The sequence below is a fragment of the Rhinolophus sinicus genome, chromosome 4 (genome assembly GCF_057876585.1).
Source record: "Rhinolophus sinicus isolate RSI-liver-muscle chromosome 4, RSI-T2T, whole genome shotgun sequence".
Lineage (NCBI taxonomy): Eukaryota > Metazoa > Chordata > Mammalia > Chiroptera > Rhinolophidae > Rhinolophus > Rhinolophus sinicus.
The window spans coordinates 42,553,014-42,571,536 of record NC_142504.1 but is presented as its reverse complement, the minus strand read 5'-3'; the positions used below and the strand labels follow the sequence as shown (position 1 = coordinate 42,571,536).

Here is an 18,523-nt window from a genome sequence, read left to right as displayed (position 1 = left end):
TACTACTCGTCATAGAGTTACAAAATACAATTTTTTTCATAGATAACTGAGTAATACTTTAGCTTTTCTTATTTTATATCTTAACAAAATTTATTACAAAGAAAAGCAAAAATATTGTATGTTATTATATAAAACCATGACTACTCATATAACATCAACATTTATATTTACCTCAATAACATTAATGGAGTCAAATTCCACATGGCTATCCTAAGTTATGAAAACTATACACCTAACTGGATTTGTTTTGGATTATTCATTACTACAATGTTTCAATGTAATTAATATGTCATTTTAAAAATCAAGAAGAGTTTGGATGTGGGAACTTGGATTATCTTTCCAAACTTAGGTTCATTTTCTGGAGAAATAATAACAGCAAGCATATATAGTACTTACTAAGTGCTAGATTCTATTATATGTGATTTACATGTAGAAACGTCGACCAACATAATGAAATCTGCTCTAAGATGATGTTATTATATATTTGAGGACACATGGCTTATAAGCAGTAGAGCAGGGGTTTGAATACATGACTCTTTCCAGAGTCAATGTTCAAAACCACCATGCTGTATTACCTCCTTACTCAGGTGTAGTTTGTTCTTGAACCAAAATGGTACCACACAACTTAGTCATGCATCAATTTTGTACAAATTTTCTCCAAATGACTTTAAATTATTTCCATACGCCAAACCAAACCCAATTAATTCATTATTATAACCACAGTGATACCTGAATAAATATGTCACATATTTCCAATAGTATGCTGCTAAATGTTTAACTGGCACTCTGAGGTGTGTATGAGGGGAGTCTTTATTTGTTGTTCATACTAATTTCTGTGGTGTAAATAATTTCACCATAAAAATGACGACCTTCCTATGTGAGATCACTGAAGGCAGAGTTGGTACAATTATCTCATATTAGTCCATAAGAGCTAGATCCACCACACTCAATTTGTAAAAATAATTTTAAAAATAGCAGTGTTGAAATCATTTAATTTCAATCATGCCAATTCTTGCTTAAAATTATTTAATGAATGCTTAGGATAAAATTGAAACTTCTTACCACAGTTTATAGGGCTTTGTATGGTATTGCCACTGGAGAATTCCTTCTCTGTGGACATTGACCAAATTACACTATGTTTCAACCTTACTAAAAATATTTCTGATTTTTAAACACTTCAATCTTTGGGCATTTGCACAAGCTATTCCTTCTGCCTGACGTACTCTTCCTCCTACATTTCCTTTTACCAATTCCTACTTATCATGTATGTCCCAACTAATGTCTCTTCCTCTAGGAAGTCTTCCTGACTATCTAAGGCTTGGGTTTTTCCACAGCATAAAATATGTGATTTCCCCCTGGCATTTATAATAGTCTTGGCATTTCCTGTTCTCTGGCATTCCATACTAGAGTGTGAGATCAATGAGTGCAGAATTCTGCTTATCTTCGAAGTCCTAGAGCTACGGTGTCTAACATAGTAGCTACCAGCTACATGTGATTACCGAGAAATTGGTATGTGGCTAGTACAAATTAAGAGGTGCTATAATTGTTAAAATACACCAGGTTTTGAAGGTTTAATATGAAAAAATGTAACAGACCTCATTAATAATTTTTATATTGAATACATATTAAAATTTTAAGAAGCTTTAAATATGTGGGATTAAAAAATATATTATTAAAAATAATTTGCCTGTTGATTTTTACTTCTTTAAATGTGGCTATTACAAAACTTAAAAGTACATGTGCAGCTTACATATGTGAATTGCCTATTTACATCAGAGAGCACTGCTTAGAACTGTCACTGTTTATGAAGTAAATGAATTGAAACAATATCATCCACTAGTTAGTACATTTTGGAAAAAAGTAAAGGCTTTAAGTTAAAGTGGGACTGGATGCAAAATGACTCAACTTCTCTGAGTCCTAAAATTCTTATTCACACATAAAGAAATATCTTGGATATAGCACTGTGATGGCCAAATGAGACAACAACTCACGTAAAACAATTGTGTACTTGATCAAATGACACTAACATTTTTATCTTTTAGTCTAGTGCATATATTCTTGGATATTTATTAAATATTGGTTTTACGTCACAACTATGTCTCATACTTTTATAATTTCAATCACATTAGCATTATTGCTAGGGTTGAGTGGAAAATAACTTATTTTTCTGTGAATATATCCAATGTCAAAATCTCTAATTCTCTGAAATATATAGATTTTTTTTCCAATTACATATACATTCCTTTAATTATAGAAAAATTTTGTATGTCAAAATCAGGCTATACAAGGAATTACGTCTCGCTAAGTTTCTAGTAGTTAATTGGATATTAAGGTATGTATGTACATGAAAATTGTAACTTATTAATTTTTCATGATTAGCAATTAATAATTAATTATGAGAAATAATAATATAATGTACTATATGAAACATGAGCTTTGCTACTTAATTATACACTGTCTTTATCAAGTTATATAATTGTTTTCTCAATATAACCGTATCTTGCTCAAAGATGAAGCTAAAATGTGTGCCCACTTTTTGTTACTGTTTCCCATGGCACCTATCACAGAGCAAAACATACAGTAAATGCTCAATAAATATGTGCTGGATTGACTAACTTATTTAAAAGTTTGCTACTTAGAAATTATTACATTGAGTTCCACGAATCATCAAACTAATGTTTTTGTTAGCTTACAATGATACACAAGTAATAGAAAGAAATAGCAATATACATGAATATACCTATTTGCTGTTATCACTACATACTAACTATTGAAAGAAATATATTTACACACCGGTGTAAGTCTTCCATGTTCTTGTCCCACATTGAACATGTTAGTCCAGATCGTGTTTTGGATAAATTGCCCATGTAATTTTTGCCATTCCCACGATAACAATCTAAATGTAAATACATGGAAAAACACACACACACACAAAAAAAAACACAAAAAAACAACAACTAGTAAATACTAGGGAGGATAGAACAAAAACATTTTTATAAGCATATAAGTTCATGAAAATCAACGTAAAAATTAAAGCACTCTGAAATTTGTACAAATCACAGATTTAAATATTTCAAATTACAATATCTTTATTTTCAGCCAAATTTCTTTTTCATTAAAATGAGTTTATGCAGCAAGTTACACAGTATTTTTTTTAAAAAAATCAAATACAAAATTAAATGAGTGGCTCTTAGGGACACCAAAGAAATGAGAATTTTTAGAATGACATATGTATTTCCCAACATTTTTTTCTGAAAAATTTATGCCACAGGAAAGAATGATGTAATGAATAATCATGTACTCCTCACATTTGCTCTGTTTTGGTTTTTATCTTTCAGGAGATTCTCGAGTCACTGGAACCAACTGTTTTGCAAATGCTCTTTAATTTCATTTTGTCTTTTTATTTTCCCAAAAATAAAACCAAGTTTAAGACAGGGATATTGCATAGGTGATATTTTGTCCTATTCAAAGCATTATATCATGCAACATATGATATCAGTTTGTTTCATGATTGGTGGTGAGTTTCATAACTTGGTTAAGTGGTGTAAAGGAAGAACTTCTCTTTGTATATAACAATAACAACAAAAGAAATTGTTGTGGCCTTTGAGACAGAGTAAACATCCTATTGTCAAACAATTTTCACAAAATGGCTTTGGCATACTTTGCTTAATTTTGCATGAAGTAGTACTATGCTGGTTTTAAAGTAGTTATTTTTTGATTTCCTATACTTTATTTATTAGCTGTCATTCTTGTCAATGAGAGCATTTCCTTCTCCCCTACTCCTTCCATTTAGGCATTAGTAGTACCAGTATTAGTTACAATGATAGTAGTAGTAATACTAGTACTAGTGGTAGAAGGAATAATATAAATATGGATTTTTTTAATTCAATGTGATATATAATCTATTCCTGTTATTCATTTTGATGCTCAAATTGTTCCAAATTTAGCCAATAGGAGCCACTTTAAACTGGCTCCTGCATCTTTCATCATGTCCCATGTGGTTTTATTTTTTACTTTTTTTCACTTGAGCAATTTGTGTTCTCTTAAGCATTGATCTAAGTGTCCATATTCTTAATTTTTAAAAAATCATGAAAAGAAGTCAAGCTCTTCCAAATAAGTTGCAGTTCTACATCTTAAAGGAAACACTATTCCATATTTTGAAATAATAACATGTATTTAAAAAAGTGATTATCTGTGAAACATTCTTAATTTTTGTATGAATAAAACCTGTAGATTTGACTATAAAATGTTATCTACAAGTATACATCAACATTGAGATCAGTCTCTGTTTTAAACTTTGTAAACTATAGTATATTATCATTGGTTTTGAATACACTCTGTTATTATAAATAATAGGTATAAATCCTAATAAAATTTAAAAAATAATTTAATAATTTGTTCAGGAATCAGTTAACACAGTGAAAAAATACATACACACTTACATAAATGTAAGTGTATATATATAAAAGTATATACCTATGTATAGAATACACATATATACATATATACTATGACTATAAAATATTTGTATATATATTCTGTACATTATTATATCCCATTCTTTATTACTAGTAGTAAATTCATTTATTTATTACTAATAGAATATCAACTATATACTTTAATGTCTTGCTTTTTTTTTGCTATGTTTTTTTAAAATTAACAATATACTTGAAAATCACTTGATATAAGTTCATGGAGAGTTTTTTCATTCATTCTTTTTTCATTGCCTGAGTTTGTTTGGGTTATTCTGCTAGTACAGAAAATGCTGCAATAAAAAAATACACTTGTATATGTTTTTGCATACGCTGGAGCTATATTTTGAGGTATTGGTAGTGCATTATTGGGCTAAAGGGGGAATGCATATGTTATTTTATTATTATAAAATTCTGTTCCATAATATTGTACCATTTTGCACTCCTGAGAGCAATGTGTGAGAGTTCCTTAGCCCATATAGCTCTTCCCAAAGATAGTGCTTTTTAGCTTTTGAATTTTGGGGAATGCATATTTGAGAAATGGAAGTTTCATGTTGTGAGACATCTCAATACTTATATTTTACTTTTCTCTTGTTATATGTGAATTTAAGCACAATTTCATATGCTTAAGGGACTTTTGATATCCATTTTTAAAGAAATCTTTTTGTTCATGTATTCTTCCATTATTTAAAATTTTTGGTCCTTTATTTTTCAATTTCAGCTTTTTTCCATATTAAAATATTTTCTTTATTTATGATATTCAAAACTTATTTCAATATTGCCACTGTCTTTTGAATGTTTGTTTTGTTGTTATTGTTGTTGTTGTTCTTTTGCCATGGTAGGTTTTTGATGTCGTTTATATAATTTTTTTTATTTTTTGCCTCTAGATTTTGAGTGTTAATTAGAAAGCATTTCATCACATCTAAGTTATAAAGGCATTCTTCCAAGTTTACTTCTAGTATTTATATGGTTTCCTCTTTTACATTCACATCTCTAATCCATTTGGAGTTTATTTTCAGGTATAGTATAAGGCATGAATTTAACTTTATCATTTTTCCAAATTGTTACCTGTTGATCCACTACTACAGTTTAAAAATTCATTTTTCATTCAGTGATATATAATGTCACATTCTTAATATAATGACCCCCAGTAAACAGTCTGCTTCTGGACTCTGTGTTTTGCTCCAATTGTCCATTTATTCATGGGCTAGAACTACACTCTTTTAATTATAAACTGTTCATAAAATATTTTAATGTCTGATGTTTAATTACCTCTAATCACTTTTTTCCAATGTTTTCCTTGGTATACTTACATATTTATTTTTATAGGAGAACTTTAGAATCAATATGTTTGGAATCAGAAAAAGACTTGTAGATCTATTTAATAACATCACATCAAATTTATTAATTAGCTTAGGTATAGTTTATGTATTTATAATGTTGGGTTCTCATATTTAGGATAATGAATCTTTTTCTACATGTTAAAGTACAGTTTCATGGCTTTTCAAAGTGATTTAAAATTTTATTACATATATTTTGCACATATCTTTATAAGTTTATTCCTGAGTTTCCATCTATTTTGTTACTAATATAGATGTAGCTTTTTATTTAATTAGATCTTCAAACTCATATATATAATGCTATTGATATTTGTACATTAATTGTATATCCTACTACCTTAGTGAAATTTTATATTAGTTGAATTCAGTTTTCCAACTATATTACTATTATATCATTCACATAAACAGAGGTCTTTTGCTTTTTTACCCAATCAATATGCTTTCTTATCTAGTTGTATGCAATAATATCTCCAATAGACTGTTAAAGGGAAATACAATAACTTATATTTACAATGTTAGAGATAGCAGAGATTCTTGTTTTTCTTTTCTTTTACCTTATTACGAATGTCTCTAATGTTTCCTGATGAAGTAAGTGGTGGTTGCTTTATTGAACCATTCACCCAAATTTCATTTAGTATCTGTATATTAATATTAACAAATGAGATACTACTATAGTTTTATTCAGTGCTGTCTTTATCATGTTTAGGTATCAATGCTAGAATTCTGTCATAAAAACATTTTGGAAGTGTTACTGTATTTGTTAAGCTACAGGGCAATTTATTTAGCATTGAGATTATCTGGTCTGTGAATTCATCAAGACATGGTATATTTTTGCTAGAGTAGTTCATTAACAAATTTGTATATTTTGTCTATAAGAATCGGTCTATTTAAACTTTCTATCTCTACCAGGGGCAATTCAAGCCATTTCATTTTTATTTTCAAAGTTTTTTTCCATGATGTTGTATAAAATAGCCTCTTATGTTTACTACTTTTCCTATTTTAATGGTTATCTCTCTTGATAATTATATTTTATAATTAAATGATATCTATAACATACATTCTAAATAATTAAATTTTATAATTTTTAAAAATAATTAAGCATATATATATGCTTTATATATATATGTGTATATATAGATAGATAGATGATAGATAGATAGATAGATAGATAGATAGATAGATAGATAGATAGATAGAGAGATGTTCCTTTCTTGAGACAGCAGGTGTTGTCTATTTTATTAATTTTTTTCAAAGAAACATTATTTTGCTTTAGTCATTAGTTCTCTTTTTCTTTCTCTGCCTTATTAACATCCGCTTTTATCATTGTTTCTTTTTTCTTTCTTATATTGCTTTTGGTTTACTTTTCTCACCAACTCCTTGAGTTGTAAATTTCATTGACTTGTCTTCATTATTTTTGATATTGAAGTAAATATTTAAAGCTGTGAATTGTCTTCTCTCTACTTCTTAAGTATATCTTATAAAATCTAATAAGTTTTATTGGTATTTTTAAAGAACTTCTGCAGTTTAAGTTTTTTAAGAGTTATTTAATATTCAAATAGAATAGCATATATATACTAATTCAGGTACTGCAAGATTTGAGAAACTTTCTAACTCATCAATCTATATGTGAAACTTTTATTTTCTATTATATGGAGAAGGATAAAAGCAACATATTTTCATGTGTGTGTGCGTGCACATGTGTGTGTGCATGCATGCATACATATCAGACATGTAACAATGCATACTATTACCTTGGCAATATCATACAATAGCATAACTGTATGTTAATATTTCACAACCGAATGTTGAATTGGCTAACAGTGTCTCTCAAGTAGGACCTCTCCATTTTTAAATTGCCCCACGGAGCCTACACCTTGTTGCATGTATTATATACAATATTACTAAACAAAAATAATATGTTAAAAAACAATATGTTAAAGTATTAATGAAAGGGAGAAAGTGTGGAGTAATAGGAAGGTCATTTTAAGGAGAGTTAGATTCAATCCCAGCTGTGTTAATTTGAGGATTTAGGCAAGGTATTTAAATTCCATGAAACAAATGTCTTCATTTATTCATGTGTGTACTTATTAGATAAGCAATAACATCTGCTTGACTTCCAAAAGGCAGAATTTTCATATTCTATTACCTGATCCTTTGGTGAGTGCAGTATATATATTGTACATAAAACTATCTTATTCTCTTCAAGGTTTATAAATAGACCTTTATTCATTTAGAGAGTCCAACAGTATTGCTTTGAGAATTCAAGATGCATTTCTTGAAGGTATTAATTTAATTTAATTTTTATATTAGTTTCAGATTTATAAAACAGCATAATGATTAGACATTTACATCCCTCACAAAGTGATAACCCAACCTACTACCCCTCTGACATTATACATAACTGTTATAATATCATTGACTGTATTCCCTATGCTGTACTTTATATAGTGTGACAACTATATGTATGTGTACATATTTACATATTTAATTATAGTTGACATTCAATATTATTCTATATCAGCTTAAGGTGCACAGCACAGTGGTCAGGCATCTACACAATCTATGAAGTGATCTCTTCGATAAGTCTAGTATCCATCTGGCACCCTACATAATCTATACAACACTATTGGTTATATTGCCCATACTGTATTTCACATCCCCATGACTATTTTGTGACTACTAATTGGTACTTTCTAATCCCTTCACCTCCTACCCCATGCCCCAACTTTCCTTCCATCTAGCAACCATAAGCTTTTTTCTCCATATCTCCACGTCTATTTGTTTTGTTTGATTGTTTATTGTGTTCTTTAGATTCTATGTATAAGTAAGATCGTATGGTAATTGTCTTTCTCAGTCTGGCTTATTTCACTTAGCATAATATTCTTTAGACATCTTACTGAATGGGAGAAGATTATTTGCCAATGATACCTCTGATAAGGGGTTAATATCCAAAATTTATTTTTAAAAATCATACAATTCAACACCAAAAAAACCCACAAAAACACCCAATTAAAATATGGGCAGAGGACATGAAGAGACATTTCTCTAAAGAGGACATATAAATAGTCAATAGACATATGAAAAGATGCTCAAAGTCACTGATCATCAGAGAAATTCAAATAAAAACCACAATGAGATACCACCTCACTCCTGTCAGAACGATTGTCATCAATAAATCAACAAACAAGTGTTGGCAAGGATGTAGAGAAAAAGGAACCCTCGTGCACTGTTGGTAGGATTGTAAATTGTTACAGCCACTATGGAAAACAGTATGGATATTCCTCAAAAAATTAAAAATAGAACTGCCTTATGACTCAGCAGTTCTACTCCTGCGTATTTATCCAAAGAAATCCAAACATTAATTCAAAAAATATATGTACCCCTATGCTTATGGCAGCGCTATTCATAATAGGCAAGATATTGAAACAACTGAAATGCCTATCAATAGATGATTGGATAAAGAAATTGTGGTACATTTATACAATGACACATTACTCTGCCATAAATAAAAATGAAATCTTACCATTTGCAACAACATTAAAGTTTCTTAATACACACCAGAAGTTTATAAAAACAATTGTTATAATCTGCCTCTATCATTCATAAATTATCAATAATTAAGTGAACAACACAGGGACAAAGAAGATCCAGTTGGTACCAAACCTCCCCTAGTCATTGGTTTTAGTTTTATTTCCAGCTGAGCTTTTAAATCTGCCAAAGAACAGTGAAACTGACTGAAAAGGAACTCATCCCTTCTTCCCTCTACAATTGTTTCAGTTTTTCATGCAAAATGTCACTAAGAAAAAAGTTAAGGATGGAAGAGTATGTATAGGGCAAAAAAAAAAAAAAAAAAAATCTATGAAATGAAGCTTTAAATTTGGCTTAGCCTTTTTGGGATAATTCAGGACTGACCATGACTATAACCACCAAAATCATATTTAAGTGAAATAATATGATTATTTAAAACCATAACTCTGAATTCATGGATACCAATGAATGTCCAGAGCCCAACATTATTATTAATCTTTGACAAATGATTTCTATTTTTAAACCTATTTCAGTCTGACTTTTCTCTACTACTTTTCCCTGAAACAATTATCTTCAATGGCATCTATGTTTCCAGGTACAATGGTGATTTTCCCAAACCACCCTGCTACACAGCATCTCCACTGCTACCACTGCTAACACTCAGGTCCACGCCACTCCCATCTCTTGCCTGAATTACTGAAACAATCACCCTATGCAATTTTAGCCCAATAGCTCTGTAACCTCATCTCCTGCTACTCTCTATCATGTTCATTCTGTACTAGTCACAAGATGTGCTGTTTCTTTCCTTGAAACTTTTCAAGCACTCTCCCATTTCATGTCATTTTCATTTGCAGATTTTCTCTACTGAAAATGCTTTTTATAAATGTTTGCACATCACACATGCTGTTCCCTCACTTATCTCAGTTCCTCCTTAAATGTTACCTTAATATGTAAGATCTTCCCAAACAATTAAAATATAAAATACCAACATACCTTTCTCCTAACTGAGACATTTTTCTTTCTAGCACTTACTACAAACTAACTTACAATCCCCACCTCCTTTTTCATTTTGCTTGTTTTCTGTTTGCTAGAAATTATTTCCATGGGGTCAGAGAATTTTGTTTTCTTTACTGGCATATCTCCAGTGCCTAGAACTGTGCCTGGCACTGGCACACAGTAAAATCAATAAATAAATGTTGAAGAAATTAATATGAAAAAGAAATCCAACTTTAGACTTGGTGACTTTGCTACTAGCCAGCGAAACTAGTACAATGAGAAGTAGATCTTCTGTAAAATGTGAACTCTCTTTTAGGCATTTCCCCTAAATTTAATCAGGCCCACACTGCAAAATGTCAACTATTACCTTGTCCACTTGACACGTCACATTTTGGAATTTGGGAGCAGTAGCCGACTCGGATGTTTGGATCCGTGGTAAAACACCAGGGTGACTCAGCCCCATCTGGATTTCGGCAATAATTTTCTCTTAGGTCCCTATTGAGAATAAGTTTGTTAATATAAATTTCACGAGTTCTTACACTGATGGAGTTAACATTTCTAAAACCCCAGAATGTATGCATGTCTATAAATATAATTCTAAGTTTTAGCTTTAGGGTAGTTGTAACAATTTAGAATTTAATATACACAACTGACACTGCCCCGTTACTAAAATAAATGCTGTCAGATGTCAGTATTTTTTTCTTTCCAATGCCTTGAGTTCCACACAAACACTACTGTTCCATGAAAGAGAGAAATAGTACCCCTTCATTCTTCTCATTCTCAAGACTTGTACTCTCAACTGTTACAATTTTTTAAAACCAACCTATTTATTATGATTTCATGGCCCATATATAATATGAAAACAACATGTATCTCTCTGTAGAAGAAAGACTATTAGTAATAGTTATTAACTACTCTCATTTATAATGAAAGTTCCATCTATTCAAACATTTGTCACAAAAAAATGATAGCTATTTCTTCCATGAATTCTGTATTTGCTTGATTTATTTAATTTGCTACATAGATTTACTTTAATTATAAAGTAGTAATGTCTTGATTTTCAGAAGTTACTTGAATCTTTATAAATATTTTTGTAAAATGAAGGCTTAATTATAATACAGAAAACCTAACTACCCTGTTTCACCAAAAATAAGACCTAGATGGGCAATCAGCTCTAATGCGTTTTTTGGAACAAAAATTAATATAAAACCTGGTTATATTATATTATATTATATTATATTATATTATATTATATTATATTACATTACATTACATTATACCTGGTCTTATAGTAAAATAAGACCGGGTCTTATATTAATTTTTGCTCCAAAAGACGCATTGGAGCTGATAGTTCAGCTAGGTCTTATTTTCAGAGAAACATGGTATAGAAGTTGTCAACTGTATATCCCTTATTTTACCAGTGATTTATTAAACATTTAGAGTTCTCAATAAGAAACAACCATCTATATAAATATTCTCTGTATGTAAAGGGATTTTAATGTGAACCTTGTAAGGTTCACATTAAATGAAATGTTGAATTTATGAGTTGCTTTCCTGAAGAATGTTCTCTAATTTGAAGCAAATATGTACTTTCTTTTCTTAGGATCCATGACTAATAACTTAACAAAATTTATATTTAATCTACTGGAAACTCTATTATTTATATGACTGAGGTCCAAATAGAAGCAACCGAATTGACAATTAGAAACTGAGATGTTTTTAAAGAAGAAGGTTGGGTTTGGTTATAAAATCAATAAACAATAGTTTATCTAGTCAAAATAGGTCCTGACACAAACCGCGTTATTTAAGGTTATCAGAACAGTGATTGCCAATAAGTAAGGCCATAGTATAGCAAGTTTTCCTAGTTATCATTCAAGTCTTTAAACCTTCTTATAAAATGATAAACCTATTAAATGGGAAGATAAAGAAAATCTTTCATTTATTTTAACCAATTTATATTTATGTTTCAAAAGTTTATGTCAGTACAAAAACATGTGCACTTAATTATACATAATGTTTATACAAATTTGCAATTTTAGATGAATAATTGCTTAGTTAAATTATTTTAAGTTGTTCATTTATGGCAAGATAATTAAATAGAAATCTAAGGCTAACAAAAGTCTTAGCTTTGGCCCACTCTAAAAATCTGTATCTAGAAGTACCTCATTAATCTAGATTAAGCAAGAATGAGAGTCAAGGTCTGCCCAAATATTTTTTCTTAGATCTTTCCTCTCACTTGAAGAAATAATTGTTTACAATTACTAAAACAAATTAATGATTAAATGATTCATGTAGATTCATCACAGGCAGCGTAGTTGAGTTATAGTTTTAAATATTGTCATTTGTAAAGAGTTTTAGTATGAGGTGGTGTTTAATACAACCAGAGACACCTGACCAGCACACTATTCTCTGCTAGGCCACAAATAGTAAATGCATCAATATTCTGAGAAAAATGTTGAGTCAGATTTTATCTGTTTTATAACATAGTTCACTTTTTGCTTTTTGATATTTATATTTGGTTATCTTGACCAAATGACTAGATTAACAAAGGATGGCTTAAATTCTGACAACAAATCACAGCTAATTTTTTTATAATTTTTAACTGTGAAATGTGTGAATTAAGTTTCTATAATTACTTTTTCTTACAAATTAAGCTCATTGAGTATTTGCACATACATGATTTTTTTATGTATTGCCAGTCATTAGAAGTTAAGAAAAAGTGTGACTGGCACTGAGGCTGTGTTCTGTGCCTCCCTTAATTAATATTTTCTCATTTTCTCTGCTTTCTCTACTTTGATGTTTGTTTCTGATGTGTAAAACACATGGGTCAGGAAAAAAGAGTGAATTTTTTGTGAAGAAAATGGTGGGAAATAAACCCAGAATGACAACGGCAACTTTGTTATTATAAAGTAATAAAAAAATCATAACAGATGAATATTTACTAAGTAAGTACATTAAATTAACTAAAAAAAAAAGCAAAAACCGAAAAACAAAAACATAATATATCTCCTCTCTCCAGTGAATGGGCCAACTAGTACTCAGTTCTCCATCTTGAAATGTTAAGCTCTCTTATTAAAAGCTAATTATATAAAGCCAATATATGTTATTTATAGGTGCTATTTCAGCAAAACCGCTATGAATGACACGTGTGTTGTAAATCTCAAAAGCAATCATTTTATGTTCCCCATTACAAGGTGGACAATTTAAAAACATTTGGCACTGTGACTGTGTCTGTCCAGCAAAAGTCAAGTGGCGAAAAGCCTCAGCCACAGAGAAGGCACATACAATTATATAATTAATATTAAAGGGCAGTTTCTTTGACTTGATTCATCTAAACAATTATTTTGCTTCTTCATTTTTTAAAGCAAATCTTAAGCAACAGAAAACCTTCCTTTAAAATTTTTAAAATAATTTTGTTTTAAGGTTGAAAACTCAGTGTACAGTGTTGACTGAAATCAAGGTATGTCTCATCTGGTAGGAGAAAACAATACGTAATATCCCCTAAAGTTAAAACGAAGATTTAAAAAGGAACTAGTTTGAAATTTGCCTGGTTATTATTGCCATTTATTTGTTTAGTAAATAGAATAAAGCTGCAAAAACAAAGTTGTGATCTGAAACCTAGGGATGTGTTTCCCAAAGCATGGTACATCAACCATCTGATTCAGAATCACCTAGAATGTTTATTAAAAATGCATATATGAGGTCCAAATATCAGACCTAACAAATCAAAATCTCTAGGTGAATCAACCTGCCTAGGCACACTAAAGTTTGAGGATCAATAACACAGAAATTAGTAAAAAAATAACTACCCTGCCTCATTTCCCCCAGGGCATACTGAAATTTATAATATTTTCCTAGTTTACTCACTTGCACTTGAAATTTTCGGGAGTTATGTCATGCTGGTGAGGATACTGGGAATCCCATCGCTGACATGGAATTCCATTCCAAATGGTATTGATGGTGCCCCGGTAACCTTCTCCTTGAGCTTTAATGCATTCAGTTGTTTCGAAAGGGACATCCGTGTCATTCATAGTACTGTGAGCTATTGGTAAAAAGAAATATAAACTAAATAAAATCTTTCAACCTATCAACTACTTCTGAGAGTTCATTTGCATTGGTATTACCAAGGTTTTCTGTCACATAAGTTTTTATAATAATTAAGTGGAACAAAAAATTCAATTTTAAAAAGTCATTATTACTATCACACTCAACCTAAAGGAGTGAGTTGATATGGTGGACTCAACTGTGAAAGTCCTCTGCTTGTAAGACAGAATAAGACAGAATATTTTAGCTTGGCTTTATATAGAAGCATTTGAAAAAGCATCATCTAATAATACTTAATATTAGATGTAAAATCTCTCTATTCATGTTTATATATGTTTTTAAAAAATCACTTTTATTACAATGGAAATGGAAAAACATCTATGAGCAATACTGTGACCAAGTAGAGAAATTAAAAAGCACTTTGCTTTAAATTCGGTCACTAAAACATGTAAGAAAAGGAAAATTAATGTTAGTCTATAGAGCACATTTATTTAAAAAATCAATTTATCATTATTATTATCTCCATTACAATTTTCCTTTCAAACACCAAATTTGTTATTGAAAAATTTATTAAAGGCATTTACTTCCATAAGTCACTATAACTTATCTATGCTGCATATGCAGTATTTCTAAAATAATTGTACAATTATTCCTAAATTTAGTTTGCTTAAATACATATAAAGTTGCTAATGGTATGAACCATGGTTTTCTTTCAATATAATAAACATATTCTGAGTTGGTATGTTAAAATTTTCTTTTTAATCAACTTGTTGCCATTAAAAAAACACACACAAAAATCAGGTGCTCTTAAGCAGATTTATTTCTTGCTTTTTTCTTAGTCCAACTGCAATGCTTGCCACACTTTATGAGGGTCATGAAAATCTCAGTAACAAAGTGAAAAAAAGTACCAAATTAAATTTTTACCACAACTTGGACTCTTTCTTTTTGTCTATAATGTTTAATCACTTAAGCAAAATATAATTCAAAACATTCTGGACCAACTGAAATTCATATACGTTCTCAAAGCAGACGTGAAAATGTTCATGGGTCAATAGTGTAGAGTCAGTGTAAACTCCCCAGCTACCTTTACAATCTATATGGTCATTAAAGATGCCTTTGGGTAAAATTCAAAGTGACTACTCTAGGACAGTTTAAGAATTGAATAAATGTCTATGATTCATCCATTCTGGAATTAGACATATCATTTTTCCAAAAGAGGTCAAAATTAGACATGACTTCAGAGTCTAGGATGTATATAAAGTGTTCTATATTTAATAGTGTAAATTCTTTTTAAATGGCTCTTCAATTTTATTTAATTTATATCTTTCTTACAAATAATTACTACTTTATGCAACCGAACACTTTATTTCATTAAATTCCATGCAAACTATGTAGAGCCTAAGTTTGGAATTATACTATGAAACTTTGTGAAAAAAGGAAGAGTATTAATTAATGACCATCTCAACCACTGGAATATGTTGTATATGCAGATTTCCACAAATTGCCCTTATAATAACTTTTCTTCAGCTCATTTTACAATGTGCTTTTTCTTATTTATCTACTTTAAGGAAAAAAAAAATGTGGCTCAGAATTATCCTAAATTAAAAGGAAATTCAAATAGAGATAAGAAAGTGTCCAAAGATTGACCCATAAAGTGGTCATTGAGAGTAGATAGCCTAGAGAATTTACATATATATATATATATATATATATATATATATATATATATATATATATATATGTGTGTGTGTGTGTAAGAACAAAAATTTTTGTTCAGAACAAAAATTATTGGACTGGGAGAAATTACTTGTATAGAAAAAGTTTAAAGAAAAAAGAAAAAGTTGGTGCTGGTTAACAAAATCCTTTATGATTTTAATCTTATCTAAAGCTCTTTGTGTTTTTTTGGGGGGTGGGCGGGTACAGCAATTCCACACCTAAAGGTCATTGATGAAATAGAAAATAAGATGGATTTCATAGGTCCTGAGGAACTCTATTTCATCAAAACAAATGCCACTAAGCTACCATGTTTCTGATGATTTGAGTTTACTGTTAAATGATTTGAGGAGGTTATGGGGTAGAAGGTCTTTTAAGAGTGATAATGTTAAAACATGTAAAAGGTCAAGCTTGTACAGACATATTTCATGTTTAGTTATAAAACTATAATGTGAAAGAAGACAAAAAAAATGTCCCTAGGAATCTGTCAATTCATTAGCTTAACGTTTTAAGAAGAAACGTTTTGATTACCCCACTTCTTGGGCACAAGTTCCTGGGCAAAAAGAATTGTGACATTGGTCAGGACTCAGAATGTTGACAATGGAGAAAGGTCAGAGTTAGGGCAACCAAAGCAAAACACGTCCATTAATCTTCTCACCAACCACACTGCCTTTCTTGGATACTTCTGCTCTTTTAGTTTCCTACTTATTTGTGTATGTTTTGTTTTATTTGTTTATTACTGACTCATTTTTTTCACATGGCTCATTAGTTTCACATGAACAGTTCAAAGAAAGTCATCAGCAGCTTTTGCTTAATGTTAAAAAAAAAAAAAAAAGAAGGAGAAGGAGATGGAAAAGGAGATGGAGATGGAGAAGGAGAAGGAAAAGAAAAAAAAACCCACGCAAACATAATATACAAAATCTTGGTCTTAAAGGAAACCTATCTGTCACTAACAGTCTGGTTGAAGGATTCATATATTTAGAAGGGAAATACAGTGAAAAATTCTTTAGAGAGCAGTTTTTAAAGTTGGAGAGCACGGAATTTTAAAGCTAGTTTGGGGGGCTTATTTCCCAGGCTCAAGTATGACTTTGATACTGTGAACATGTAACCAAAAACCCCAGTCTTGATGAGTCCTGATGTCAGTGAGGGCCACTTTTGGCTCAATATGGGCCCAACACATTTCCCCAATAACCTAGTTGGAAGCTGAGCCCCTCAGAGATTAACAGGCCCATCTCCTAGGACAGTAGTGTGATTTGCCAGATACTAACCTAAAAAATGAAAAAAAGGAATATGGTATTCAGAGATGATTAGGGATTTGGCTATTATTTGATGGACTTTCTAAATGTGAAAGCAGGTTGAGAGGGCTGTTTCTTCCACTGGGTAAAATGTAACTTCTCATTGTAAAACCATGGCTATGTTGAGGTGAGAGAGCAAAACATACTTACAGTGTCCACGTAAGATTAAACATCAGATGTCATTTCTAGAGTGTGTTATTAGACAAGAATAATTGCATTTTCAAAGTAATTTTTTTCATAAACACCTTTTTAAAAGTGACACTCTTATAGAAATGACCCAGAACAGTTAAAATATGAAATAATACACAGAACTTTTAACTAAAAAAAAAAAAACTTTAAATATACTGCTATTTATAAAAGGGAAGGTAATTAAACAAATATTATCATGGTTCATTAGGAAATCAATACTGAGAAAATTCAATGAATAAGCAACCACATGATCATCAGACGATACAAAGAGGAATGCTAAAATATAAAAGCTAGTAGAAACTAAATATTTTCTAATTTGAGGGCAAAGTTTTCAAATTTTGGAGTCTCTATGAGAACAAATATCTATATTTCAAAACCCTAGGTCTAAGAAAAGGCCACTTATATAAGAATATTGAGGAAAACATTTCATTGCTGATTGATCCACTAATATTTGATTGTCAAGTTCAGAGACCTGTATTGTTGGCTCTAACTTTTCACCTTGACTACAGAGGTCCCCAACAAGATTTACTTAAAGGATCTTTTACTTTTAAAAGTAGGAATCATAGAATCATCATCTGAACAATTATATTGAACAGTTTTTTCTAAACTTTCATTGGTATATTTTAAAACCTTTGATAAAATCTTATCTTAAGAAGTCACTGAATATTCACAAAAAGACAAATGCAAGTTAAAATGCTTAAATAAAAATCAAAATTTTGGATTTGGATTAAATAACTTGGATCATTTAACAGATTCTGATTTGGAGGTAGAAACTAAAACCTTTTAAAATTACAAAAATTACAGAATATAAAGAATTACTGCACATTAATGAAAATACAACATGGTACAGAATAAATAAGACTTTTCACTAGGACTTGCTATAGATTGACTATTTGTGTCTCCTCCAAATTTATATGTTGAAATCCTAATTCCTAATGTGATTGAA

The 18,523-nt window shown here is 30.3% G+C and overlaps 1 protein-coding gene across 3 annotated transcripts in view; it reads right to left on the bottom strand.

Moving 5' to 3' along the window:
- HGF (hepatocyte growth factor) overlaps positions 1 to 18,523 on the bottom strand; it is a 71,040-nt gene that overhangs the window by 17,481 nt on the left and 35,036 nt on the right. For all 3 annotated transcript variants that reach the window (XM_019746907.3, XM_088797791.1, XM_019746908.3), the window contains 3 exons: positions 14,204 to 14,378; positions 10,704 to 10,831; positions 2,794 to 2,896 (listed from right to left, as the gene is read on the bottom strand). In XM_019746907.3, coding sequence (XP_019602466.1) covers positions 2,794 to 2,896; positions 10,704 to 10,831; positions 14,204 to 14,378 — 406 coding nt within the window. The remainder of the gene's footprint in view (positions 1 to 2,793; positions 2,897 to 10,703; positions 10,832 to 14,203; positions 14,379 to 18,523) is intronic.